Source organism: Alosa pseudoharengus, unplaced genomic scaffold (assembly GCF_046254945.1).
Source record: "Alosa pseudoharengus isolate Yale_2024_CS ecotype anadromous, Long Island Sound unplaced genomic scaffold, YU_APseudo_1.1 YU_APseudo_1.1_scf_8, whole genome shotgun sequence".
Lineage (NCBI taxonomy): Eukaryota > Metazoa > Chordata > Actinopteri > Clupeiformes > Clupeidae > Alosa > Alosa pseudoharengus.
This window is the reverse complement of record NW_027468870.1, coordinates 35,567,845-35,595,734: the sequence shown is the minus strand read 5'-3', so window position 1 is coordinate 35,595,734 and position 27,890 is coordinate 35,567,845. Positions and strand designations below refer to the sequence as shown.

Below are 27,890 nucleotides of genomic sequence, written 5' to 3'. Positions count from 1 at the left end.
ATAACAACTTTTCCTCAAAAATGCCTACAGGGTTACAGAATCCTGAAATCTGGTCCTGACTATATAGGGATTGTCAAAGTTTTATTTATTTATTTTTTTCTTACCGTCATCTACTTCCTGAATTTTTGGTCAACGATACCCGGGACACCGTACCACCGGGGCACATGAAATTTGGTGGGTATGTAGCCCCACTAGACTTTTACGGAAAAATTTTGTTTCAAAACTTCAGAATCATCGAGTAAGCAGTATTGGAGCCATTATTTGCAAGCGGAAGGAACATCACTGCATCATCAACCGGCCATGCAAAGGATCTTCTCACAAGATTTCTGACCAGGAAGTCAGAAGGATAGTCAGAAGAGTAGCCCAAGATCCAAGGACCACTCGGAGGAAGCTCCAGAAAGACTTGGAGGCAGCAGGTAAATTGTTACAGAGAAAATCATAGGTAATGCACTCCACCGCTATGGCTTCTATGCACGTTCACCCCACATGACTATTACTGAAGAAAAACATGTTGAAGCTCCTTGAAAGTTTGCTACACATTTAGACAAGCCTATGAAATACTGAAAGAACATATTCTGGTCAGGCGAGACCAAAATGTAACTTTTTGGATGTCATACTATACACCATATTTGGAGGAGAAATGGCACTGTGCATCACCCTAGTCTCATGACTTCATGCAGTTGAAGGAATGATGAATGGAGTCATTTTGTTCCGGGAGAATCTTGCCATCCACCAGGATGATGAAGATGAGCTAGACCTTCCAGCAGGACAATGATCCAAAGCATTCAGCAAAGGAAACTCTCAACTGGTTTCAGAGAAAGGAAATCAAGGCCCTGACTTAAATCCAATTGAACAGTTTTGGAAGCTAACTAAAGATCAGGATTCACAAGAGGGACCCCTGGAATCTTCAATATTGAAAGACTATCTGTTTAAAATAATGGGCCAAATTCACACCAGAATACTGCAACTGATAAAGTATTTTATAAAGGCTTTTCCACAAAGTATTTAAGAAATTTCAGTAGGCGTGCTCAATACTTTTTTCCTGTGCCATTCCACTTTATTACACATAACTCTACTTATGGACTTCAATGTTTGGATTTTTTTTATATGGGGGGATTATCTGAGTTAATACTAATGTCTGGTGAAAATGCAAATAGCCTCATTGGAAGTATACTTACTGAAAAAAATGTTGACATGTTCAATACTTATTTCTCCTGCTGTATCGGTTCAGGTAACAAATATCTCAAAGGTCACATTACCAAGCTCTATGAGGTTGATGTGAAACATCATGACAAAACAAACACAACAAATAATCTCCATGTTCCTCTTTCCCTCTCTCCCCTTCATCACTCAGAAGACACGTCTTTCAAGAATATAAAGTCTACTCGCAGTCGTTGTTGGCGCTCAAATGTGTGTTCCATCATCTGTGTTACCCTTCCACTGTTTCTGATTCTTGTGATCATGATGTCTCTCAAATGTAAGTTGCTGCAGTCTGCCCACTAATACTTGAATTACCTGTTAGTATCCAATAAATAATGCTAGTGGGGAAGATCACGCACATGTTAACATCTAGGGTAAAAAAATACAACTTTTAAACATCTCTACAAAACTAGTGATGCACCGATATTGAAATTCTGGGCCAATACCGATATTTAAAATTTCACTTTGGCCGATACCGATATTTTTTTGATACACCTTTGCTGGCAAAAAAGTATTCAAAATACATGTCAGGCCCCAGCTGTGGCGCAACTGGCTGGGGCACCTGCGCCGGCAGCCCGGGTTCGGTTCCCGCCCCGTGGTACTTTCTGGGTCCCACCCCGACTCTCTCTCCCGCTCGCTTCCTGTCGTTCTCCACTGTCCTGCCATTAAAGGCATGAAAAGGCCCAAAAAAATATACTTCAAAATACATTTCAAAATTTTTCAACAAGATGTAGATGGTGATGGTGAGACAGTACTCAGTCATACACACAGGCACCCCCCTCCACACACACACACACACACACACACATTACACCATACCCCTCTTACACATTAGTCCCTCCACACACACGCACACACACACAGTACAGCGCCCCACACACCCCATTACACCCTCACACGGTACACCCCCCCCCCCCTTACACACATGTATGTATACACCATTACACCATACCTCCCACACAAACAAACTCAAGATTCAAATCAAGAGTTACATAGCACACACAAACTGACATATTGTTGTTAAATTGTGGTTCATAATTTACTAAGTGCAACCAAAAATATGTAAGGGATAATGTATTGTCCGCCGGTAATTATCAGAAAATTCCACTGGCATTATGGGTGAGATCCTATTGATGTCTTCATTGTTTTTTGCAGCTAATCAACAGGATAGCATGCTGAGAGAGCTGGAGACTAAGGCAGACAACATGACTTCTTCTTTACATACACTCCAATCCAATCTACAACAAACAGGTTTAAATCCTAAACACGGATGCTAAATGAATCATGTATTACTTCTGATAAATTAATCATCTGATTGGAGGATTGGTTTAAACTAAATAAATAAATTTTGCAGCACCTCATAGCCAGCAACCTGACTACAAAGAGCTGACAGAAGTCAAAAGTGCATTGACGAATCTAGGTGCTTCTATAACCTCACTGTCATCTAAATTACATGGTAAGTGTTGCATTCTATTCAAGGTATTATTCTAAACAGTGTAGGATTGCACCACAACACACACACACACTAGCATACTAATGCTTTTCAATTGTTGAAACGGTTCAAAATGTTTTATCACCGGAGATGAAAGGCTAAATTATACTTATCTACATAGCCTATCCTCTCCAACCTGTTTGTAAATTTTAGACAGAGTAAAGTAATTTTGGCACAGCACATAGATCCAGCAAAAACATGTAATTAGGGATGCACGATATATCGGCGGCCGATATATTATTTGCCGATAAGTGAAAAAATGAAAATATTATTATCGGTCCGATAACAGAATTCTGGCCAATAATTTGCGCCGATATTTTTTAAAGTCCTAATTTAGGCCTACGTAAGGTCCGTCTGGCTACACTGAGCTACTTGAGCTTGGTTGGCTATACTTTTTCGGTGTGAATGTATTTCACCACTCTAACAAAATCTGTGGATATGCGTTCATTTGGGAATCTGCATCTCAAAATCCTCTCGTGAATGATCCGCCATTTAACCTTACCAGAGCGGAGCTCAGCCCTATCTAGAGTCGTCTTGTGCTGATGTGTTTGCACTTTACAGCGCTGGTCGGGGAAACAAATAAACAAACTCGTTAGTGGGACGAGTACATAAGTAGGCCTAGTTCTAAGTTGTGTTTTAGTATTATATTTGCATTACTTTAGCTTGGGTTTTGTATTATTACCTAGAAATATGCTAACCATTCCTGCTTCAGTTCCAGACAGGTCATCATAATAAGTTATTAAAACCTTCGGGGCTAACCCCTTTCATTTCTGCTGCAGCAGGTTATGCGCAACAGAGTAGACGGACATAAGATACAGTCTGAGGAGTTGCAGCTTTATTCAGTTACCGCAGTTGAAACTAAACCTAAGTTTCCCTCACAAACTCTGATTTGGTCGCTATACTGTAGCTGCTTATTCCCAGCTGAGCCGTTTATGAGTGTTTGTCCTAAATGAAAACGATTCATACTCTCTAGCCACTCACTCGCAATTCACTGACGTCAGGTTCACTTAAAGGAGCCACACATACTGTAGGGCTAGGCTACTGTTATGTTGACTGCTGTACTATTTAGGACTATTATGAGTTCTGTCCATCATTTGGTGGTAGGTAAAATTACTGCAATAAAATTATGCTTTCCCCAAATCACTTTTCACAATTTATTTTCAAGAGTAATATTATCGGTTATCGTATCGGTATCAGCCACAACAAACCAATAAATATCGGTTATCGTTATCGGCCCTAAAATTCGGTGCATCTCTATACAAAACCCAAGCTAAAGTAATGCAAATATAATACTAAAACACAACTTAGAACTAGGCCTACTTATGTACTCGTCCCACTAACGAGTTTGTTTATTTGTTTCCTCGACCAGCGCGGTAAAGTGCAAACACATCAGCACAAGACGACTCTAGATAGGGCTGAGCTCCGCTCTGGTAAGGTTAAATGGCGGATCATTCACGAGAGGATTTTGAGATGCACAGATTCCCAAATGAACGCATATCCACAGATTTTGTTAGAGTGGTGAAATACATTCACACCGAAAAAGTATAGCCAACCAAGCTCAAGTAGCTCAGTGTAGCCAGACGGACCTTACGTAGGCCTAAATTAGGACTTTAAAAAATATCGGCGCAAATTATTGGCCAGAATTCTGTTATCGGACCGATAATAATATTTTCATTTTTTCACTTATCGGCAAATAATATATCGGCCGCCGATCGTATATCGTGCATCCCTAGTTTTCACTGCTTCTTTGCCGGCTCTACCATTATACACACGTTTGCAACAATCGCTAGCGTTTCAATAGCCTGCCTCTGTGCTGAGGATGCAGGATGTAAACTGATCCTGCTTCTCGCAATCTCGAGACTGAAGGTCGGCGGGTACAATACACTGAACTTGAAAGCGGGATATTCTTCCTAGAGGCAGTAGGGTCGGGCGAGAGAGTCTTCATTCGCTCTGTAATGAGTCATTTAACCATATACCGACTTACGAAGATGATTAATTAACACGAAAACGTAGCCTGGTGTCTCTTTAAGTAAGTAGTAAGATATGCGAATAACAGACAAATAGACAGACAGACAGACGTTCCTGTCATTTATAGATGTTTAGATGATAGATTATAGATAAATTGATGCAAAAGTGTCACAAAACAAAATCACCTTTCTATAGCTGCACCTAATTATTTTTTATGTTTGTCTTTTAGCTGAAAAAGAAGGTAGCAGGATGACTGTGCTGGAACAGTCTGTCATCAATATCACACATTCTATGAATGCACTTCCATATGGCCTTCAGAACACAGGTTTGACTGCACCATTGGAATAGTCATACTACAGTCATCTGTTTGACTCAATCATCATATGAAAGACTACAGCTGAAATTATACTAAACGTCCTCCTCTACTGGCCATTGCTGACCACAGCAGTTTATAGCAGTAGTAAACACCCTTTATTAAACACTTATATAGTTCCAAGGCAAAAATCACTAAAGGAGAAAATAAAGTAGAAATAAAACTCAAATATTCTTTTTAGAAATTTGAATATCAGTAAAAATGGATAAAACAATAAAACTAAATTTGCTATTTTATGAGTTCTTTAATGGTGCTTCACACTTGCTTGTGAACTTTCTGTCACTAAATCAGGATTAATGAATTATCAAACCGGATACGTAATCACCCCACCTCTTGTAACTTTCAGCTCAAGTGCTTTTAACACCATGTCTTTTTCTCTACACCTGACTATCATATGCATTTGTCATGTATACAGACCTTACTGTCCTATTGACCCTAGGCAGATGGGTCAGGCCCTTGAGTCGTGGATCTGCTCGAGGTTTCTTCCTATATGTATCTCCAATTCTAGGGAGTTTTTCCTCGCCCCTGTTACCCATGGGCCTCTCTCTTTCTTTTCTTCCTTTCTTTCCTTTTTTCTCTGATTGCCTACATTCTGTAAAGCGCCATGATACATGTGTAATGTTTTGGCGCTCTATAAGCACAATAAATTGAAATTTAATTGCTTGTTTATTTTTCAGTCAGCCGACATGACCTAAAGTTGAAAGGGCTTGAAACGACAATAATCAACATGTCATCCTCTTTGAACACAATTCTATCAAGGCTTCAGCAAACAGGTTTGTTGTTCTGTCTCCATAACAACATTAAGTTGGCCAGAGGTACTCTGTATCTTCTGCCTGATGGTACAGTAGCAGCTCAAAAAATTGGTGGAGGGGGTGGGAGGGATTCTGGAAAATTAAATTAGATTTCCTGTCCACTGGCTGAATGAGCAGATCTGACAGTTGTTTTTGTGGGATGCTGATGATCTTGCCCGTTTGCTTGATTATCCAGCCAGCTTTCCCTTGCATCTGTTTGTTAGGAAGCTGTACCAAGCATAGACTGTATATATAGAACTGGACAGTGTGCCGTCTGTTAAGAGTGATGCGAGCGTTAGTCCAGAGCCCCCTGGTGGCTGGCTGCAGTACAATGTGTAACTCCGCCCATCCCCATGTATTTCAATGGCCAAGTAGCCAACTTTCCGTGTCACTTTTCTCACCTAAAACTATTTTTGTATCAACTTTTTATTCGAAAAAATAGTTTTCAAGATGCTTCAATACACACAATTTTTCTTTTCTCGCTGAAATTATTTTTTTAATGTTATATTAACAAATCTAAAAAGGGCGTGTTTACATCTATGATTGACAGCTGGCTGGCTGCAGACACGACGCTTTGTCCATTATGTTTTACCGTCTAGGCTGCAGACACTACCACGTCATTGCTCACTTATTTTAACGACACCTGATTTCGACACATTATCTAACCTAAATAAGTGTTGCTGTTATTATCATTAGGCTATATCTTATCACAGTCTGACTAAATACATATTGATAGTCATACATTGTGTAGTTGTTTGTAAGAGACATCGTTGTTAGTTGTGACCGATTCTTTGTGAAAAAAGATATGTGCTGTTCTTTCGTAGATGCTAAGTATATTAGCTCATAGCATGCTACATCACATAGATATATACACTAGATGTCGCCTTCTGCTTCTCAGCATGCGTCAACACCGCCGCCATCTTTGTTCGATACAATGAAAGTAAACAGGCTCTTCGTAGACAGGCTCTAATTGAGGCCACATACCCCTCGTCTCGTTTACTCATGTAAGTTGTAATCTCACCAGAAGTTGCTGTAGATCTGTAGAACATTTACCTCTGCTACTACATAGGCTACGCCAGTCGTTACTTTTATAATCATGGGTCAGTGCCATGGGCAAACGAGATGTAGCTGAATTCATAAATGACAAAGCCATGAGAAAGGTGATTTTCTTACGTTTCAACAACAAAGAAGCCGATCTGCCATCATTGTGAGAAGTTCCCAAATTTGTCGCTAATCGCTAAAAAGGTTTTCTATCGATGGGGATGGCCAAACGTCGCTAAATAGGTAACGCTGACAATACAGGAGAACTAGTTTAGCAATTCAGATCCCTGTACAAAGATGGCGGCGGTGTTGACGCATGCTGAGAAGCAGAAGGCGACATCTAGTGTATATATCTATGATTGGACCATAGCTTAACGTGAGGAGGGATTCAAAGTTACAAATGGCCAATTTGCTTAGTATGCTCAGAACAGCGGTATCTGAAAACGCGTTAAGGTATCGTTGTTACCTGCGATTGCACTGCTGGAGAAGCATTTTGCATTGGTATGATTTGATCAGGTCTTGCCAGTGATGTGTAAATCCTCCCGTAGACGTACATCATTTCAAAATAATACGTCTAAATTGAAAACTGACAACTCATTGATAGGCTCTGTCAATATGTCTGTAATCGTATGCCTCTACCACATGCTTGCTAGTCTTTCACCAGAGAGGGTGCTCCATTATAAATCAAAAATGTAATACTGCAGCCTTCATGTCAGCTGTAAAAATATGAGAACATGTACCTACTACATCAGGATACTCTGTAAACATTAATAAATGTTTACTCTGTAAACACATAATCAGGAAGCTACTTTGCTGTTAAGTGTGTGATGTGTTTAAAGTGGTACTACGTTTAAAGAAACATTTTTATTGTTTCAACTGCATAAGAAAATACCACATTATGATGATGATGGTTATGGTTACCCTTAACAAATACAAAACAATATAATACTTAAAACAGGGATCAATCAATAGCCTAATGAAATAAACAATGAAAATGAGGTGGGGAAAGCAATAATAAATGATAATGCCCATTCAATCAATAATATAATTTAAAAAAACATGGTAAGACTACATTAAGGAGAATATCAATAATAAACAATGTCAAATTAATCAACAGCCTATAATGAAAATAAAACAGTACTACTGCATACAAACCATAATGTATAAGAAGTGCTTAAAAGACCAAAAACTATCACAAGAACGAAGAGCACTGGGCAACTCATTCCACCAACATGGAACCACTGAGGAAAAGAGTCTTGAATTTGACCTAGCGTTTAAGACTGGTCGACACAACAGACGCTCATCAGAAGACCGCAGTTGGCGGTTGGGGATGTATATCTTGATCATTGAATTAAAATAACAAGGAGCAGATCCAGTCAGTGTCCTATAGGCCAAAGTGAGAGATTTAAATGTAATTCTGGCTACTGTAGGGAGCCAATGGAGAGTAACTAGGAGAGGAGTTACGATGTGTCCTCTTTGGCTGATTGAAGACCAGTCATGTTGCAGCATTCTGAATGATATATCACACAAAAGAAATAAAAGAAAACATTCAATATTGATTTAGTATCAACCAATAATTATTCTGATATTAATATTCTTGTAATGTCTACATCTTTGTGCAGGCTACAGTTAAATACTAAGCAATGGCCTCTGACTTAAATACCAAGGCAGTTAAATGACCGTGGTATGGTATAGTCTACGTGATACACAGGACTACACAGTAAACGCATTTAAAAAGCATCATCATCTCAGTATACCCATTTAAAATAGGCAAGGATAGGTATTTAATAACATTTGGGGTTGCTCACAGTATACCCACCACTACAACTAACTAACTAGACTAAACCACTGGTTAAATGGCGCATTGCAATTTACAATTTGTGTGAGTTCAGGGGCATACAGAAAGTTGAAGTTTGGGTGACATCAATAAAGAAAATAGAAACAAAGGGATGTGTACAGCCTCAAGTATGAATGATGTCACATTAACAGAAGGTTCAGAGCAGCGGCAGACCTTTCTTGGTGCCACGCAAGTTATTGAAACTCATGTGTTTTCAGAACGTAGTGGTGTTGTGCCATGTCCCATGTATAAGGGGCTTCAGGTTGATCCAGTGACGGTGGGTGATGATGTCAGGGAGATGGATGTCAGGGGACTTGGAGAAAGGGGGAGGACATGCCACCTCAGACCACCCCAGCCAAACCACTTCACGTAGGCATTCCCTTGCTTGCAGACTAATGTAGACCATGGAGACCACCTTGCCGCCACCTCCAGTACATTCAGCCATCACCCATATCTTACCTGCAAAAAGGAAAGTTACAATAAAGTTAGTCAGACAATTTTACAACATTACAAAGCATCTAATCAGGCACTCAACACCACTAGTAATACCAATTAATTAAATATATGTGTGCAATAAACTTCACAGCCTACCTAATGTTAACTACACATTTAAATATGCGGTGTGAATGTTATTAACTTGCGTCAGCTTGAAAAATAACGTTATCAGTATGACTGATCAATCATGGACGTTAGATGACAAACTAAGGTCTTTCTCAAATGTTCACCGATATCCCTGGGAAGTGACTGGTTCTTGGCGTAGTGTTTAATGCAGGCGTTTCATTTATCGATCATTCACTTATGCGGTCTACAACTACCGACCTACCGATCTATTTTTTACAGTCCATCTATGCTACCGACCTACCATCACAGAAGTAGCTCTAACAGAGGTGTCTGTCGTTAACGTTAGAAAAAAATGCAACGCTGGCAAACTGGCTAGTAGTTACATTAACATGAGGTTGATGAGGTCCATGCTTCACATTAACTTACGTTAACTTGCGTTGCTTTATCACATCATACCGTTGCTTTGTGCAGGTGTTATTAATCCCCATGTACAGTGAATGGTTACTCCATGTTGAGATGGCATACATTGAGATATTTGAAAACAGCAACAACTAATAAAACCAAGTATATCATGCATCGACTGTTACGGGAGCTGTGTGCTAATCTTCACTTCAACGACTAACTTAGCCTCCCGTTGACGGTAACGTTAATGTAGCTGCTAACGTTAGCATGTAATTCGCTGTCCGTATTTCTGTTGTTAGCTCATTAGTATTCGCCATACTAAATTGTCACAGTCTATAATCAACATAATAAGCTCTCTTAGACGTATTTAAGAACACCAATAGACAAAAAAAAACTTTTCAGTGGATACGGAACACTTACCAGACAAGAACAAACCGATTGTTGTTTGTACTGTTTAGCTAACTCACAGCCGCAAAATTCATCCAGCCAGCTAGCCTTCGGCGCCGAGTCGACCTGCGTTGTGGAAAGGAGAAGAGGGCGGGTTTCACTTGACAAGGGGCGTGTTTAACTCGCTGAGTGGCAGCTGAGTGGGCGTGCCTGACCACGACTCCTCTTCACTGCGCATGCTTCAACTTTTGCTGCGCAGCCGCACTTCAAATTGGCTCCAAATTTTCCAAGATGGCGTCGCCTCGGCGGCTTCAATTCCATAGAACACTGCAGAATGCAGCCACACTGTTTAGTTCTATACAGTCTATGGTACCAAGATGTGATGTTGAAGGAGATGACTGATTGTCTGATATACTGTTGATAAAATGTCCTGTCTGACATCAAATCCTTTGAGCTTCCTCAGGAGACACATGCGTTGTTGTGCTTTTTTATAAACTCCATCTACATGCTGAGTGAAGGACAGACGGTGGTCAGTCTGAGTACCAAGGTACTTAAAGTACTCAACCCACTTCTTGCCCCTCCAGTCTTAAAGGAGTGGAGAGAGTAGATGTGGGGTTTCAGGCGCCTGGCCCCCATGGCACATAGTTAATTAGTTTAATTCCAATGAGTTCTTCTTGAACCACAGTGCCATTGTGTTGACATACTGCCTGTAAGTGGACAGTGTGTGCTCCTGTCAGGTTGGCCACCAATGCCATGTCGTCAGCATATTTAGAAAAAGGTTCAGTCCATTGCTGTTGCATGTGATCTCATTCGTATAGATAGAAAGAAGAGTGGGTGACAACTGACAAGTCACAGCACAACGAGACCCCACACTGTAAAAATTATAAGATCCTGGAGGAACTTTTAGGGGTTCTTCAATTTGAAACTGTGGGGGAACCTCAAAAGGTTCTTCGAAGAACCTTCAAAGAAAGGTTCTTTGAAGAACCTTTTCAAAGGTTGCTTGAGGAACCTTTTGAAGTTCATTACAGAACCTTCATTATTATTAACCTTTATTATTATTATTATTATTAGAATGTATTAACCTTTATTGTTATTATTATTTTTATTATTAGAATGTGGGATAAATGTATGAAACAACAGATGTATTTAAGCAAGAATTTAATCAAAAGCGTCAAAGCATGTCAATGGCAAAATATTAGGAATACTGTACATGAAAGGATGGACAGATAGATACATAAATAAATATATAAATAAACAAGTAATACACAGGCTACATAGATGAAGGCATGAATGAAAACATCTATTAAACAATGCTATTAACAAGAACACAATTAACTTCCTAATCTAAATGAAATAGTCAATAAATGATTGATTGAACTATTGAGTATTTAATTTAGAGTATGAAATTTGACATCCGAAATACGGCAATGGGGATTTTTTTCTTTTGTCTTAATATCACACATAGACTGTAAAAACAACAATGTCTTGTTCACGGCCTTTGGGTATTCCATATTGAAAATTAAATAAACTGCTAGCAATGCTCCAATGCCCATCAACACATCTTCTGGTGTTACGACGTCTTGTCCGTCCATGCAAAGTGTAATGGTGGTGTCTTCCTCAAAGGGGTTGCCTCTCATGTATAGGGTAGGTGTGGGTGTCTTGGATATCTGAAAAGTACAGAATAACAGTATTTAGAATGGGGATTGGTGATATTCAAGCCCATTGGCAGGGGAAGTTTCTAACAGTGTCAAATGACTGGTACTCTTACCTTATCCACAACGTATGAGCCTGTCAGGATTGTCCCCAAACAGATATGGCCGCTCTGCTGCAAAGAGTCCTGAATTTGAACAATATACTGGATAAGTCTTATAGCAGTAATAACATACTTGTAATTCCATACAGTTTTATAGCAGTAATGACATGAAGTGTAAATCAAACTTCTTAATACCTTTGTATTTGTAGGTTGTCTCCTTACAGGCCTGATTTAGTGCAGATTGTTACTTAGGTCAATGTTATGCAGGTGCTGAATTTCAGAGAAAACCTTTAAAAAGATAAGAACAAATTACATGTTTGCTTGGCAGAAGAACATCTGAAAAATAATTTGCAGTGAACTAAATGCCAAATGTTAACTCACAGTTCAAATGTGGTGTAAAGCTGGGTATTCAGTAAGGATTTCCTGTGTGGAGTGGCGTTGAATAAATGCCACTCTGTCACTGATTGTTCTCCTTATTCTGTTTTTAATCGTATTTAGATCAGGGTTTACTTTTTAACACTCCTCCTTCATTTTTGTCTCATTGTCCTGTAAATGTTACATTCAATTTAAAGTAAAGGTCAATTTGGTTAAAGAAATGTAATAAGTAGTAATATATGGTGTTTAATCATCATCTGAAAACTTACATTGGATTTGGATACGCTTTCATCACCAAGAACATCTACAACCTGTCAGTGTAAAAAGATCATCAGTGAACATATGCACACGCACGCACGCACGCACGCACGCACACACACACACACACACACACACACACACACACACACACACACACACACACACACACCATACCTGAACTACAGTGTTTGCATCCTGGGTAGCAGGTATCTGTGTGAATAGAAAAAAAATAAGTGTGGTTTCCCTCACATTGGATTGAGTTTTGTCCTGGAATCAAAGTAAACTGCAATAAGGATCACAGTGAAGTGTAATTCTGAAAGCTTCTGCTTGAGATACAGATGCATTTTGCTTTGTGAGGAAAAGGTGACTTGCCTGTGATGAATTTTGCCTTTTCCCATACTTTGCTCGATGGTATCCAATTTCAGGAAGGCTCAGTGGGATTCTTTCCTTCTTGAATTTGTTTTTAGCATTCCCAACCAACTATAATATGAAAGTTTATATAAACCAATTACCCTAAAGGAAAATTCAAATGCAATGGCCTGGTTTATACAGGTGTTAAGCAACATACCAACAGAAGTGAAGAGTGTCATAGGCATACATGATTCAATTGCATCTGTAAGTGAGCAGACTACAACAACCTGAATACCCCTGACAGGAATATCCCATCCCATTATCCCTACTTGTTAGGTGCCCTAAAAAAGGACCCTCACTACAGCCAGTAGGCCGAACTATGTTTATTACTTTAATAATCTACTTACATGAATATCCTGGTCCTGTGCGATCCCGGAGGAAAGAGTGCTTAGACAGCAGCAGCACAAATGTCATGATACTGGATACCTTTGAAATTAAACATAGAGATGGAGTAGCCTATATTTTAAATGACTTAATGATTGAAATGACTGGTTGTTGTTTTGCGTGAATGCAAATGAAGAACAGTAAGTAAAGCTGTAGGCTACCTCATGCTACACACTTACCACATAGAAATTGAATCAAATAGGACCTGTATAATCTGTGTGCAGCAGTATGAACGTCAGGACTTCCTCCATTAATGTTAGCTTTCATTTCAGGAGAGTTGGAAACACGGGAAGTTTAAAAGTCTGTGCTGAAGGAGTAAAATAGACAGTAAAATTCAGTTTAAGCATAGCATACAAGCCAAGGCATAATGCTATCTTATAACTTAAAAAAACTAACGGTAGGCTAAATAAGGCTGCTAAGCTCTAACGTTAACAAAAAGTTAAGGTTAACGTTCACGAACGGTGACACGTTGATCTTACCTTTAGTTGTATGCTATAGCCTATAATGAGGTCATGGTTAAAACGTCTCGTTTCCATTTAATATGTAGAATATGTATCATTTAAGGTATAGTTTCTGACAAACGTCAACATTAAAAAGGCTTGAGATAGGGCTGTCAAAATGTTGCACTCACCTCCTGTAGTAACGTTGACTCAACTGTCAAATTCTGTTGCCATTTTTAAAGAAGATTCCACACGCACGTCATCGCCTCAAGCAACACCTGTGCGCCCATCGAGTTATCCGACCGTGTTCTGCTGCTATTTTGACATAGGCAGTAGGCTAGACTATGCTCGTCTAGTTTTTCAAAATAGTTAATTACACACAATTAACAAAACACCACACAAGTAGCTGAATGCTTCAGATCTTTTGCGCAATTAAACACTAGTCAAAGGCGATTACTCATCAAAACTCTTATTTTGTTGTCATAGCCTATCATAGGCCTAGCATCATATTATCTGATTAGGTTAGCCTATGTTTTGAATCAGTTAGGCCTAGGCTACACAGCAATATAGGCCTGTAGGCTAAAAGATAAATTCAAGAAAATTATTCTTTCTCAGCTGGAGATCCTCCAGGAACCTTGATTAAATTGGGTTCTTTGAGGAACCTCCTTTCATACTGAAAAATCGTTAAGGTTCTTGCAGAGACCTCTAAGAGCATCAAGGCACGTTTGAGTTCTCAGAAGAGCCCCTGGGTTCTTGGAGTAACATTGAGGTTCTTCAAGGAACTATCCAATTTTTACACTGCAGTATTTAAAATAGTGTTGGTAGATTTAAAACCATGCACTCTCACATGCTGGGGTCTGTCCTTTAAAAAATCCTTAATCCAGAGCATCAGAGTTGGGTTGACTTGTAACAGCTGGAGGCGATGCAGAAGTGTGTTGATGTTTACTATATTAAAGGGGACTTTGGCAACTATTTCAACTTAATAAACCCTTTTAGAAATCATTTGGATGTTTAAATGACCTGTTCCGGTGAAAATGGTGACATTCCCCGTTCCCCCTAGCATCCCCAGGCAGAAAACCAACCTTGCAACATTGGGACTACCGTCCCGGTAAGAGAAGTGAGAAACAAGAAACTTGTTTTAAATCGTGTTTCTTACCTTGTAACATCCACATTGTTCTGCCGAACTTATGCTAACCGTTTCGTTAGCTTATAAACAAATCCATGTGCTTTATCGTTACCTTTTCCCACAGTTTGAAATAGGATAATACTCAACTTCTCCAGCAGAGGGGAAAATATAGCTAATCCTGCCAAGTTTCCCTTTAAAGGCTGATGAAAAGTCCATGAATAAAATCCTGAAAAGGGAGCGATATCACAATTGCATGTCTCCAAGCTAAAAATACATCAAAGATCCGCTTTAGGCTAACCCTATCTGATTACATTCTTAGAATGTATAGATATATCTTTGGTATATCTAGGCCTATAAGTCCCTAAGAATGTATACAGTAAATAGCCATTTCAGATACTTGACTACCGGTATATCAACTCTCTTATCCACAATTGTCCTCTTACATATCCACCACATACTTGCCTTTATCTTTAGTTAGTCAACAGGACATAATGTTGAAAGAGCTCAAGATTAATAAAAGCTGATGACTTTGACAGTTGTTCAAAGGATGGTTTATTGTTAATGATATGATATTGATCTTTGTGAGCCCTAAACCATTCAAATCTGTGTATTACCACCCTCATTCAGTAAGGCAAAAAGATGTGAGTCTGCAAGACCTGGAAACTGCAGTTAACAATGTGTCCTCTTTTTTGGACACAATACCATCCACTCTACAGCAAACAGGTTTTTATCTTTCTCCCAGATAACAAATGAATTCAGATTTGCAAGTATTTTGATGAAGATCTTATACAGGAAGGTACAGTTAACTGTTACCTTTTCACTAATGATATATGAAATGAGATAATGCTTATTTCCCACACTTTCCTCTAATGAAATAGTCAAAACGTGGTGAAATTTGATTGTGAATCTAACAGTATATGTGATGTTATTCTGCTATATCACTGTCAACATTAAATTAGCAGTTTTATTAGATCTGTCTGCCTCAGAGGAGTCATAACTGGCAAAACTATAAACTTGTTATAATTACTGTTAGAAAACAAGCACCGATGCTTGTGAAGTGAGTGACCATTGGGCCATCCTTAAAAATATTCTTGTTTGCAGTAACAGCCAAAAAAATAAAAAAATGGGTCGGTAGGTAGGTCAATATTTTTTTTTTCAAGATTCAAAGTAAAAAAAAAAAGTAAAATTTTGGTCATGGTGATTACGTAAGTATGAATTTAAACAAATGTGCATATTGTCACGTAACTGACTGGGTCCTCAACCCGTGCCTTCAGGCGCATCATTGCAAACCTCAATCTGATGCAGGTTATGTAGACCAGCCTTTCTCAAACTTCTTTGACCTAAGGCCCAGTCATGGCAGACTTTGGGGTCATAGGGCTCATCTACACTTACCCAACCCCAGTCCCCCCCCAATCAAATTGTCATTATCATTATCACAATCATTATTATGCCTATATTGTTATACATGCACTTTCACTTAAATGTTTTGTGACATGCACATCAGAGGACTGCTTTACTAATGTAAGATATCAGTAGTTTCATTGCTTTTGCATGGTTGCATGATGCTTGCATAAGAAAAGAAATACTTCTCAAAACAGCAACAAGTATATGGGTGCTATTGTTTTGGGATGTTTCCCTCATGCAAGCATCATACATTGGTAGGAAATGGAGAAAAAAATACATGTTTTTTAATTAAGTTTAATTTGAATGCCTGAATGTAAGGATTCAGGAAACACAATACCAGCTTTTTTGGCGAGCAGATAGGCGTAAATCACTGATCTGTTAATCTTTAACATATAGAAAGAATGCTACAATAGCTTTTGGCTACTTATATTCAAATTTGACTATATAATACTCAGTGCTGTAGCCTACTACAGTGTATTATACAGTCTCTGCTCTGTTTCTATGGAAGTTCCAAAAATCAACGTCGTTTTATTAACTGTCCTTTAACAGGTTGACGCGGAGCTCTGATACCAACGTTATCGATTAGTTTCAGTTTCTTTCGAGCAGACGCGCAGACGCCTGCATTGAATGAACGCTCATACCACCACTTTATTGTATGGCTCTATGTTTAATGACATCGATAGCAGAAACGTTTGTTTTCTTTTTTTGTCGGTCCGCGGTATCTTATGGAAGCCCGTTTGCGCCACATAAAAATAAATATTCTGATCTATTATATCTCATTATTGTGAGATACTATGTCATTATTGTGAGATAGTATCTCGTTATTGTGAGATAGTATCTCACAATAACGAGATACTATCTCACAATAACGAGATACTATCTCAGAATAATGAGATACTATCTCACAATACGTTATTGTGAGATACTATCTCGTTATTCTGACATAGTATCTCATTATTGTGAGATAGTATCTCATTATTGTGAGATAGGTAGATAGTATCTCGTTATTGTGAGATAGTATCTCATTATTGTGAGATAGTATCTCACAATAACGAGATACTATCTCACAATAACGAGATACTATCTCACAATAATGACATAGTATCTCACAATAATGAGATATAATAGATCAGAATTTTTTTTTATGTGGCGCAAACGGGCTTCCATAGTATCTTGATCAACTGCGCAGCAAATTATCAGACGAATCACCGGGCCTAATTTCACTCCACGACTCCGCGGACCAGCAGTCTTCACATTTCGGACTCATATTTTAGAAATGCTGAATAGACCACAACCAATTTCAATTCTTCAACACGGTCACCGTTAGACTAGAGGGGAGAAAGGATAGGAAAAGATCTGGGCACAGTTCTTCCAGAACTTCTTGCCAAGTAATAGTTGTCGAGATGTTTGTGTGAATGAAACGAAGCGTATAGGCCATAGTATGACATGTGTAAACCAATGGTGTAGAGATGACGCCACAGGGTTTTATTTAAGAGAGCCCAAGTTTGTATGAAGGCAATTTATATTCACAATACTTAAGCCTACTAAAATAAATAGTATTTTATTTGTATTGGTTGTTTAGAGTAAAAAAAATCGGTCGGTCTTAACGCAAGTTTACAACCGGCAAGTCGGTCGGACTAAATGGGGGAAAAAAATAAATATTTGGGTCGGTTCTAAATTGACAGGGTCGGTCGGGTTACGGCAAACGAAAATATTTTTAAGGATGGCCTTGTGGTTTTGTGTTTTCCGGTTGAAAAAGAGGGCAGGGCGATCGCTGTGCTGGAACGTTCCGTCACCAATCTCACGGTTTCAATGAATGCACTTTCATCAGGCCTGCAGGACACAGGTTAGACTGCATCTTCATACACCAGCTCACAGAACACTCATAATGTCAATGAATTAGAATGGATTCACTACATGGCTCATCACACCTCTGTACAGTTGCATGTTCAATAGCAGAACACAATTTAATTCAACCTATTGCTACTGTATTTAGTGTCAATAGCAGTGAGTATTCCTTTGGGACATCTATTGTCAACTTTTTATTCTGCAGCTAGCCAACAGGGAGCAAAGATGCAAGAGCTGGAAACTGCAGTGAACAACATGTCATCCACTTTAGACTCAGTTGCATCCAAAATGCAGGAAACTGGTGGGTATCTCCACACAACACAAACTACACTTTCTTTACAACTGATTGAAATGCAGTTATCAGATCCACCAAATGGCCAGCAAAACTGGACTGTATACAAACATTTTCTGTCACATACAGCAAACATCTCCTCACAATCCGCTGTCTGCCTGTCCCCTGAATACACTGTAAAAAATGCGGTCTCTGTAGGCAGCCCAGGCTCCAAAAACAGCCTGGTGTGTAGCATGGACCATGGCCTATGGATTCACTACATGGCTCATCACACCTCTGTACAGTTGCATGTTCAATAGCAGAACACAATTTAATTCAACCTATTGCTACTGTATTTAGTGTCAATAGCAGTGAGTATTCCTTTGGGACATCTATTGTCAACTTTTTATTCTGCAGCTAGCCAACAGGGAGCAAAGATGCAAGAGCTGGAAACTGCAGTGAACAACATGTCATCCACTTTAGACTCAGTTGCATCCAAAATGCAGGAAACTGGTGGGTATCTCCACACAACACAAACTACACTTTCTTTACAACTGATTGAAATGCAGTTATCAGATCCACCAAATGGCCAGCAAAACTGGACTGCATACAAACATTTTCTGTCACATACAGCAAACATCTCCTCACAATCCGCTGTCTGCCTGTCCCCTGAATACACTGTAAAAAATGCGGTCTCTGTAGACAGCCCAGGCTCCAAAAACAGCCTGGTGTGTAGCATGGACCATGGCCTATGAAATTACCACTGACCATGCAACTAGCCCACTAAAATTGTGTTGATCAAATTACAGTAGATATAGATTTGGGTAATCAAATCCACTGAATTAAACATGAATGTTTTCATGGTTTGAAGTTACCTTTTTAGATATTCTGTCAAGTTGTTACTTATTTGGTTTTCTGCAGTTGGTCAACAAGGAAGGAGGTTGATTAATCTGGAGACTAAAGCAGATAATATGGCTTCATCTCTAAATTCACTGTCATCTAAACTACAGCAAACAGGTCTGTATTTACCATAACGTTAATCAAATAGGCTACTTAATTTGAGTTCAAAATAATTATTTAAGCAATGTTTGTGGTTTAAGTTCAATTTTGTGAGCCTCCTTAGTTCCAATTAACATTAACCTATGTCTATAAATCCATATCCCACAAGTCCATAAATTCATAGTTTGATGTGTCTGTGACATTTTTGAAAAATATGATCCAAATGTAACCCGCACGACGAGGAAAGGCCTGTGCTTGTGCGGGAACAGTCTAATTCTAAACTCTAGGTTCAAGAGGAGACTGGTTTAGGTTATTACTAGACCACAGTTCAATGACTCACCCCAAGACAACACACCACTCTCAAAGATTCTTTTTTAAATACAAAATATATTTATTTTAACATTCAAATATCATTCAATTCACTCTATTCTAAGGTATCAGTGGAAATATAAAAAACTATTGTGATATATATATATATATATATTTACTATTTCATTTGACTGTATATATTATTGATATTCTATTTAAAATCTATTTATAGTCTATTTAAACCCTATTTGATATATCCTTTATTTATTGATCTATTTTAATCGTTATATGTTATACTATTTTATTTGACTCTATATTCAATTTATTACTATTGCTACTTATTTGATTTATATACTTATGGTGTTAAATCACTTTTCCTTATACAATAAAAAAACAATTCTTAACATATAACTATAATATCAGTTTATCAGAAGTGCCGGCACTTAGGTAACTTTTCAATAAATAATGAGATCTCTGAACTTAAAATAACAAAATAAACATAAACCCCAAAAATAAAAGAGAGTGCACTCAAAATAAATAATTAAATAAAAAATAATGATGGATGTAATTCCTTAATGTCACAGTCCGTGGGTGTGGGTGTATTTGCCCAGATCCTACCACAGTCACTGGGTGGAAAGTGGATGAAGGCGGGGGTTCAATTTCTCGGAATATTGCAAGGAAGAATGGCGATGAGGATGGTCCAGGGAAGGGTATCACAGCAGGGAATTCGAGGTATCCAAGGCGTAGACACAAATGGTCCAGGGAAAGGTTTCACAGCAGGGAATTCGAGGTATCCAAGGCGTAGGTCAAGGAGTGGTTGAAGGGGTAATCAAAAAACCAGTCTGTACAAAATTGTACAGAATACTAATTAATGCAATGGATCTCCTTCTTAATCATTTCTATAATAAAACTATCATAGGCATATCATAACCGTAGTACTGAGGTCAACCAAGTTCATAAAATGCTAAAGTTCAGAATATTATTTCCATGAATCCATTTACGTTACCAGTTTGTTGGGTTGCTATGGGTTCACATGGTAACCGCAGAGCGGTTAGCTTGAAGGCTATCTAAGACCAGCACTTTGGCTTCCCAGAATAACAAACACAGGATACCTTTTTTTTTTTTTTTAAATCCTAAATTGTTTGTAACGTCATACATTATAAAATCGATCTCATTAAGAGGTTGTCCTGACTGTTTTTTAAAAAGTATATCACTCACGAAAAATACATTAGGGCGTATTTAGGGTCATTAGTCTCCAGTGTAGGTGGCTTAGCTTAGGTTAGCACAACATAGAAAAAATACCATTACAAGATAAACATAAAAAAAAAATACTAGCTCACCAGGATTCAAGTGATTAATACGTTTCCATCTGTTACAATGGTCCAACGAGGTCTTTGTTCAGGAAGTGGTTTATCTGTAACAGTTATTAGGATAATAACGTTGTCTGTGTTAAGTGACTTGGCAACCTACGTAATAAATAATTATTTGGGGTTAGTGACTCACCAGGATTGAAGCTTTTCGGTCAAAAGAAATGTGTTTGATTTCTGTTTGGTCAATATTATTCTTGTTTTGATTAATATTCTTCTTCTTTCTTTCTGTATCGTTAGTTATCCGTTCCGACGTCTGTCTCTAGTTTGTAGTAGCAGTTGTTTATTATTATTTGATTATTTGAACCTGTCTCGTGCGCCCTCTAGGGGTCACCAAAGAATTATTGGTACATCACAATGGGCAAGTTGGCTATCCATGTGGGTTACATTAAGCTATTTAGTAGTGATAAGTTGGCTATCCATGTGGGTTACACAAATATAATGCAATTGTATGTAATATGAAATGAAAAACCCTCTTCTCTTCAGATGAGAAACTATTGACCACGTTGACAAATCTGACTGCTGAGATCATGAGTATCAAGCACAGCAAAGGTAGGCCTACAGTATACAGCAACTACTACACCCTATTCAGTCACATCCAGTAGAAAAGGCACTGTATACAGTAACGACCACACCCTATTCACATCCAGTAGTTTGCACTGCCTAATTCTTTTTGGAGGCTGTCTAAAACTAATTTTTAAAAAAGTAAACAAAGCACAATTTTTCCCACTGTCTTTGTCTTTAGTGCAGAGTTGAATGAATCTACAAAGCAAGCAAATATTAAATTTCTTAGTTTAATTTAAAATGTGCAATTACATGATCTTGTTTCCAAATTAATATTAATATATATAATATTAATATATCCTCCCTCACTCTAGATAAGATAACATATAGTTGTACAGAAAATTGGAGTCTTCATGCAACCAGTTGCTACCTTTTCTCTTCGAACAAGCTGCCATGGCATAAGGCTAGAGACTACTGCAAGACACAAAGAGCCACACTGCTAATAATTAACAATCAAGATGAATGGGTATGTATGTCTACACATCTCTGAAATACAAATGATTAATAGATTTTCCAACAGTTACCGAAATATAATCTGCTGTATATTGTACTTAAATATCCCTGGGTTCAACCACGGCAATGCAGTACAGTTAGTCTTAACTTTGCCCTAACTATACTGCAACAGCTCACCTTCCATTATTTTTTCCCCTTCTCCCTTCTAGCAATTCATCACCAAAAAACCTGTGCCTTCATACTGGATTGGCCTCACAGATGAGCTCAATGGGGAATGGAGATGGGTGGATGGAACTCCTTACGTGATGGACAAAAGGTGAGGCCCGCCCTCTAGTGGTTTACAGTACACATTACATCAGGACTCACAACTCTTCCAGAACACCACAACTAACCAATCACAATCGCCTGGTCAGAGAATTAAACTGTTCTACAACTGTTTCCCCATTTGGTTGCAGTCAGTGGGAAGCAGGCCAGCCTGATGATTGGAAGGATCATGGGCTAGGAGGAGGAGAGGACTGTGGTAACTTCTCCTTCAATAAAAGGCTGAACGATGACCACTGTACTCGAGAGTACAAATACATCTGTGAACGAACAGCCACTGCTGACTGAACCTACAGCACATTAGACCAATGCGTGCAGCTTTTTTAAAAGGCTATGAAGTTTTTTTTCTCTGGCTTATTGTTGTCCCTCATCTTTATAATGCAATTATATTTTTCCTTTCTTTTCTCCATTCTTTTCCTATGTAGAGTTTAACTTTGTCTTTGGAAGTGTACCCATTTATTTCTTTTTTATATATAATTCATACTGTTTGTTCTGCTTGTTTGTCAGTAAAGCACTTTGTGCTCTGTGCTTGAAAAGGCCTTATATTTAAAATATATTCAACATTTCCTTGTAACAGCAACTGGCCTGATCACATGGCCTCTAGTAATAGAACAAGTAATAAATGTTTTCTACAAGTGTAAACCTATTAAACATAGAATTATCTAACTACACTTGTCTGTCTGGGGCGCTGAGGGGGGTGGTCATACAAGGTAGGACCGCCACTGAGAATAGGGATTATTGTCTAGGAATACCATAGTGAAACCAACTCATTAAAGCTTAGTAAAGAGTCATCACCATTTCACCAAGTCTTCAATGACCCATATACCCTTCTCTGCCCATAAACCTTGAGTGAAAGGCTTGACATGGGGCCTTTGAAAGGTTTGTCCTGCTACACTTGCTACAATTTTTCCTACAAAATAATGAGGTTGAAAATAGAGCTAGTGAACTGACTGTTTGAACAAGACGAGAAAATAAAATCAGGCCTTTTTTAAAAAGAAGTCAACATCAGGGGCATCCAGGTCACTGTACTCAATGATGTTGCAGGGATCCCCACAATTCCCAAATAATTTGCTGTTGTGAAAAAGCTGTTTTTGAACAAGCTGATTACTGACTACAAAGAACATGTATTACAGCATTGTGTGTGTGCAAATTATTTCACTTTTTTTGGTTTCAATATTGTTTACATGTTTACTGTGTATTTCAGCTTCTCTCTATATATGACATTCACTCTTGTATGAAAATATACATAGAAGCCAATGAAAAACAGAAGAGCTTTAGGTTTTGAGCAGTAGTGTGTACATGATGTACAGCGGGGAAATAAGTATTGAATGCATCAACATTTTTTTCAGTAAGCATATTTCCAATGAGGCTGTTTGCATGAAATTTTCACCAGACATTAGTATTAACTCAAATAATCATATAATATACACTGTAGAACACCAGATATGTATGTAGCCATACCAGAACATATACTGTAGGTTTTCCAGTGTTCTCTGAAACACACCATGAAGACATGGGTAGTGCTGACTTTGCACACAGCAAAAAAATGCTATTTGTTTTCTACAGGATAAGTTAGATACAACTAGATGTATTTTTGTGTCAAGCCCCTCTGTTACTCTATGGCAAAATGTAACATTCTGGTAACATTCTTTTTTTGTATACTTAAGGGGGGGTTCACATTGTATGCGCAAGACGGCAGCGATGTGCTATGAAACCCATTATTGTCAATGGATTGCGCGCGCAAGAACTTGGTTTGGTCCCTAGTCTCATTTCAATTGGTGGTAATTGAGTAGGCCTATTTATAGGCTGCTTAAAGAGTTGGGGGACAGCTCACTTTTATAGAAATGAGGCTTAAACCAAACAGGGGTGTTGTATTTTTGTGTCTCGTATTTCTTTACATTGGCCAAATATGTGGTATAAGCCTCGAAATAGTGCAAAGAGATGAGATGCATCATGAGAAAAGGTCCGAGAATATTCACACTGGTGCATATTTTCTAATTTAGCATCTAGTTTTCATTTGTCATGGAACAAATATTTTTGTCTTGATATTAAGCTGAGATTAATCTCAATCCGATGAAACTACTGTCAACTAGATGCTCCACAGAGCGGTACAAAATATGACCGCCGCCCATTCCTGCACATTTTCTCCGCAAAAATAAATCACGTCAATTTGTCCTACTCCATCCCCGCTGAATCAAAATGAGTCAAGTCAAGTCAAGTTTATTTATATAGCGCATTTCATACACAGAGGTCATTCAATGTGCTTTACATAAACAAAACCAAACAATAATAACAAATAAAAGCATAGAAGGGCAATATAGTCAAAGAATAGTTAAAAGGTAAAGATCATAATAAAAAGAAAACATAAAACAAGGTAAAATCATTTAAAAATAAAGAATAATTAGTAAGCAAAACAAAGGTAAAAGTAGTAAAAAAAAGTAATAAAAGACAAAGTAGAATAATTATCAAGGCAGATTCAGAATTTGTAACTCGGCACAGTTAGCAGAAAGCATCTGAGAACAGTTTGGTCTTAAGTCTAGATTTAAAACTGGCTACAGTTGGGGCCTTTTTGATGTCATCCGAAAGTTGGTTCCACAGCTGAGCCGCATAGCAGCTAAAAGCTGCTTCACCATGTTTAGTTCTAACTATAGGTTTTACTAGCAGGTTTTTCACCTGGGACCTGAGAGGACGAGAAGGTGTGTACTGCTGAAGCATGTCTGACAAGTATTTAGGTCCTGCTCCATTTACTGATTTATAAACAAGCAATAGTGCTTTAAAGTCAATTCTGTGACTTACTGGAAGCCAGTGCAAGGACTTAAGAATTGGAGTAATGTGGTCAGTTCTTTTAGTTTTTGTTAGAATCCTAGCTGCTGCATTTTGTATCACCTGAAGCTGTTTAATAGTCTTTTTAGGAAGGCCTGTGAACAGTCCATTGCAGTAATCAACCCTGCTGGAGATAAATGCATGAATGAGTTTTTCTAAGTCATATTTTGACATCAGCCCTCTGAGTTTGGCAATATTTTTGAGGTGGTAAAAAGCTGATTTAGTTATCGCTTTCATGTGGCTGTTGAAATTTAGATCACTGTCAATTAATACACCAAGATTTTTAACAGTATCCTTTGCCTTCAACCCTTTTGTGCCAAGGAGAGTGGCAACCCTAAGTCTTTCCTCATTTTTACCAAATATAATTACTTCAGTTTTTTCTTTGTTCAGCTGAAGAAAATTTTGAGACATCCAGGTGTTGATTTGTTCTATACACTGACACATAGATTCAAGAGGACCATAGTCGTTTGGTGATAGAGCTAAGTAAATTTGTGTGTCGTCTGCATAGCTATGATATGAAATCAAATTATTTTGAATGATTTGTCCAAGTGGGAGCATATAGAGGTTGAATAATAGTGGCCCCAAGATTGACCCCTGGGGAACACCACAGGTCAAGGACGTTGGTGTTGAGGTACAGTTTCCGATGGCAACAAAGAAGCTCCTTTCTTGTAGATATGATTTTAGCCAGCTGATAACTATGCCTGTAAATCCAACCCAGTGTTCTAGTCTGTGTAGTAAAATATTGTGATCAACAGTGTCAAAAGCTGCACTAAGGTCCAGTAGCACTAGGACTGATGTTTTACCTGAATCTGTGTTTAGGCGTATGTCATTGGAAACTTTAATGAGAGCTGTTTCAGTGCTGTGATTTGCCCGAAAACCAGACTGAAAGTAATCAAAATACCCATTTGATGTTAGGAAGGTGGTTAATTGATTAAAGACTACTTTTTCAATAATTTTGCCAATAAAAGGTAGATTGGATATGGGCCTGTAATTGTTTAGCATGGAGGCATCCAGGTTATTCTTCTTGAGAAGTGGCTTTACAACAGCTGTTTTCAGTGACTTAGGAAAAATGAGGTGTTGTAATCGCAGGTATCTCTGGCTGACATGGTCAAAACTGTACGAACTTGGCGGTATAGGATCACTGACACCCTCTGAATGCATGCCAAGTTTCGTGGACTTTCCGCTCATGGGGGGCCATACAATAAATTAATTTGTGTGTACATTTAGTGACACCAATTTTTTGCGGAGAGAATGTGCAGGACTGAGTGGCTGTCATATTTTGCACCGCTTTGCGGTAGTTACAATGCATGAAAAACAATGCAGTATCCATGTCCACTTCAATTCCAACCTAGCAACCAACATAATTTCCCTAGCAACCAGCATAGCAACCTTTTTAGTATAGCAACCACGATATGTACCCTCACAACCACTTCTATATTGTGAACTAACATGATTGCTCTAGCAACCAGCATAGCAACCATTATATTTAGCTACCACCATATCTACCCTCGCAACACCATAGCAACCATCTCAGTTACTCTAGCAACCACTTCTATATATGTTTTTATGTTGTCTTTGTAAAGCAAGCAGACATTGGATTTTAGTTTCATTTAAAAACAATTGTTTCCCAATGGGTTTGGAGTGGGAAGCTGACCACTGTACCCAAGAACTCATACTGTACATTTGTGAGTGAGCAGCCACTGTTACCCAAACTTCAAGCACATTAGACCAATAAGTACAACTCGTAGCAGTGACTGAATATTTAAAGCTGCAGTTGGAAAGTCTGACAGATTGAGGGGACTCTCATGCCCCTCCCCCACTACCACCGAGCACCCTTTGTGCTTGTCAGTGCGCACCAGACTGTGACTGAGTCAGAGCTCACACAGCCCTGCTCTGATTGGACCAGAAGAACCGGGAGCTGTGGATTTTTGCAAAACAAATAACAGGCTCTAGGTGGAGGTAGAAGTGCAGTTTTTTTTTCTAAAACCGGCTGATTTATGTTGTTCTATCAGAGCATAGTGTCGGTTTCAGTGAATATGATTAAAAACAATCTTGCCAACTGCAGCTTTAAAGGGACACCAGGCAAGTCTGATGCTTTTTCTCTACGAAACTCCCCCTCGCTCGGTCTGAAGCTCTTTTCCTTTTCTTTGCATCTTCAGTCAAGGGTTTTCGCTGCTTCTTCACCGGCTCTGCCATTATACACACGTTTGCAACAATCGCTAGCGTTTCGTTAGCCTCCCTCTGTGCTGTGGATGCAGGATGGAAACTGAAACTGCTTAGGTCGCCGGGTACGATACACTAAACTTGCAAGCGGGATATTCTTCCTACAGGCAGTAGGGGCGGGCGAGAGAGTCTTCATTCGCCCTGTAATGAGTCATTTAACCATATACCGACTTACGAAGATGATTAATTAACACGAAAACGTTGCCTGGTGTCCCTTTAAGTAGTCTTGTTTTAAACAAAGCTTTTTTTTTTTAATAGGCTATGCCGTTTCTTCTGGCTTATTGCGGTCACTCATCCATCTTGAGCACATCTGGTGTGGTATTTAGTATATTTTTTATAATATATATGGCAATGTTTGATAAGCATCTCATTTAATGAAATGTTCCAGTTTAACCTGTGTGCCGTTTCAATATGGTTCCTTTCCTTTTTCTGAGTAGTATACTTGACAACTTCTTTGTCCCTGAAGTTCTCATTTGCAGATGAACAATGTCAAAAGAACAACCCAA

General features: G+C 38.6%; 1 protein-coding gene and 1 long non-coding RNA gene across 4 annotated transcripts; one reads left to right on the top strand and one right to left on the bottom strand.

The window, feature by feature from the left end:
* Positions 1-239: 239 nt before the first annotated feature.
* On the top strand, positions 240-23,426 carry LOC143111700 (uncharacterized). Its single transcript, XM_076273954.1, has 15 exons — positions 240-416; positions 1,355-1,477; positions 2,356-2,451; positions 2,555-2,656; positions 4,890-4,985; positions 5,711-5,806; positions 15,430-15,525; positions 17,966-18,052; positions 18,260-18,355; positions 18,743-18,838; positions 19,247-19,342; positions 21,487-21,552; positions 21,879-22,030; positions 22,227-22,333; positions 22,473-23,426. The coding sequence occupies exons 2-15, from the start codon at positions 1,462-1,464 to the stop codon at positions 22,624-22,626; spliced, it is 1,356 nt and encodes a 451-aa protein (XP_076130069.1). The 5' UTR covers positions 240-416; positions 1,355-1,461; the 3' UTR covers positions 22,627-23,426.
* On the bottom strand, positions 11,194-13,550 carry LOC143111701 (uncharacterized). 3 transcript variants are annotated; one of them, XR_012984593.1, is made up of 8 exons: positions 13,416-13,550; positions 12,814-13,278; positions 12,616-12,708; positions 12,450-12,491; positions 12,187-12,351; positions 12,001-12,093; positions 11,821-11,889; positions 11,194-11,719 (listed from the first exon to the last, which is right to left on the bottom strand). It is a non-coding gene; the product is annotated as an uncharacterized LOC143111701 (long non-coding RNA). The 3 variants fall into 3 exon arrangements; XR_012984595.1 differs by having other exon boundaries at positions 12,187-12,283; positions 13,416-13,549; XR_012984594.1 differs by having other exon boundaries at positions 12,616-12,651; positions 13,416-13,549.
* Positions 23,427-27,890: the final 4,464 nt, after the last annotated feature.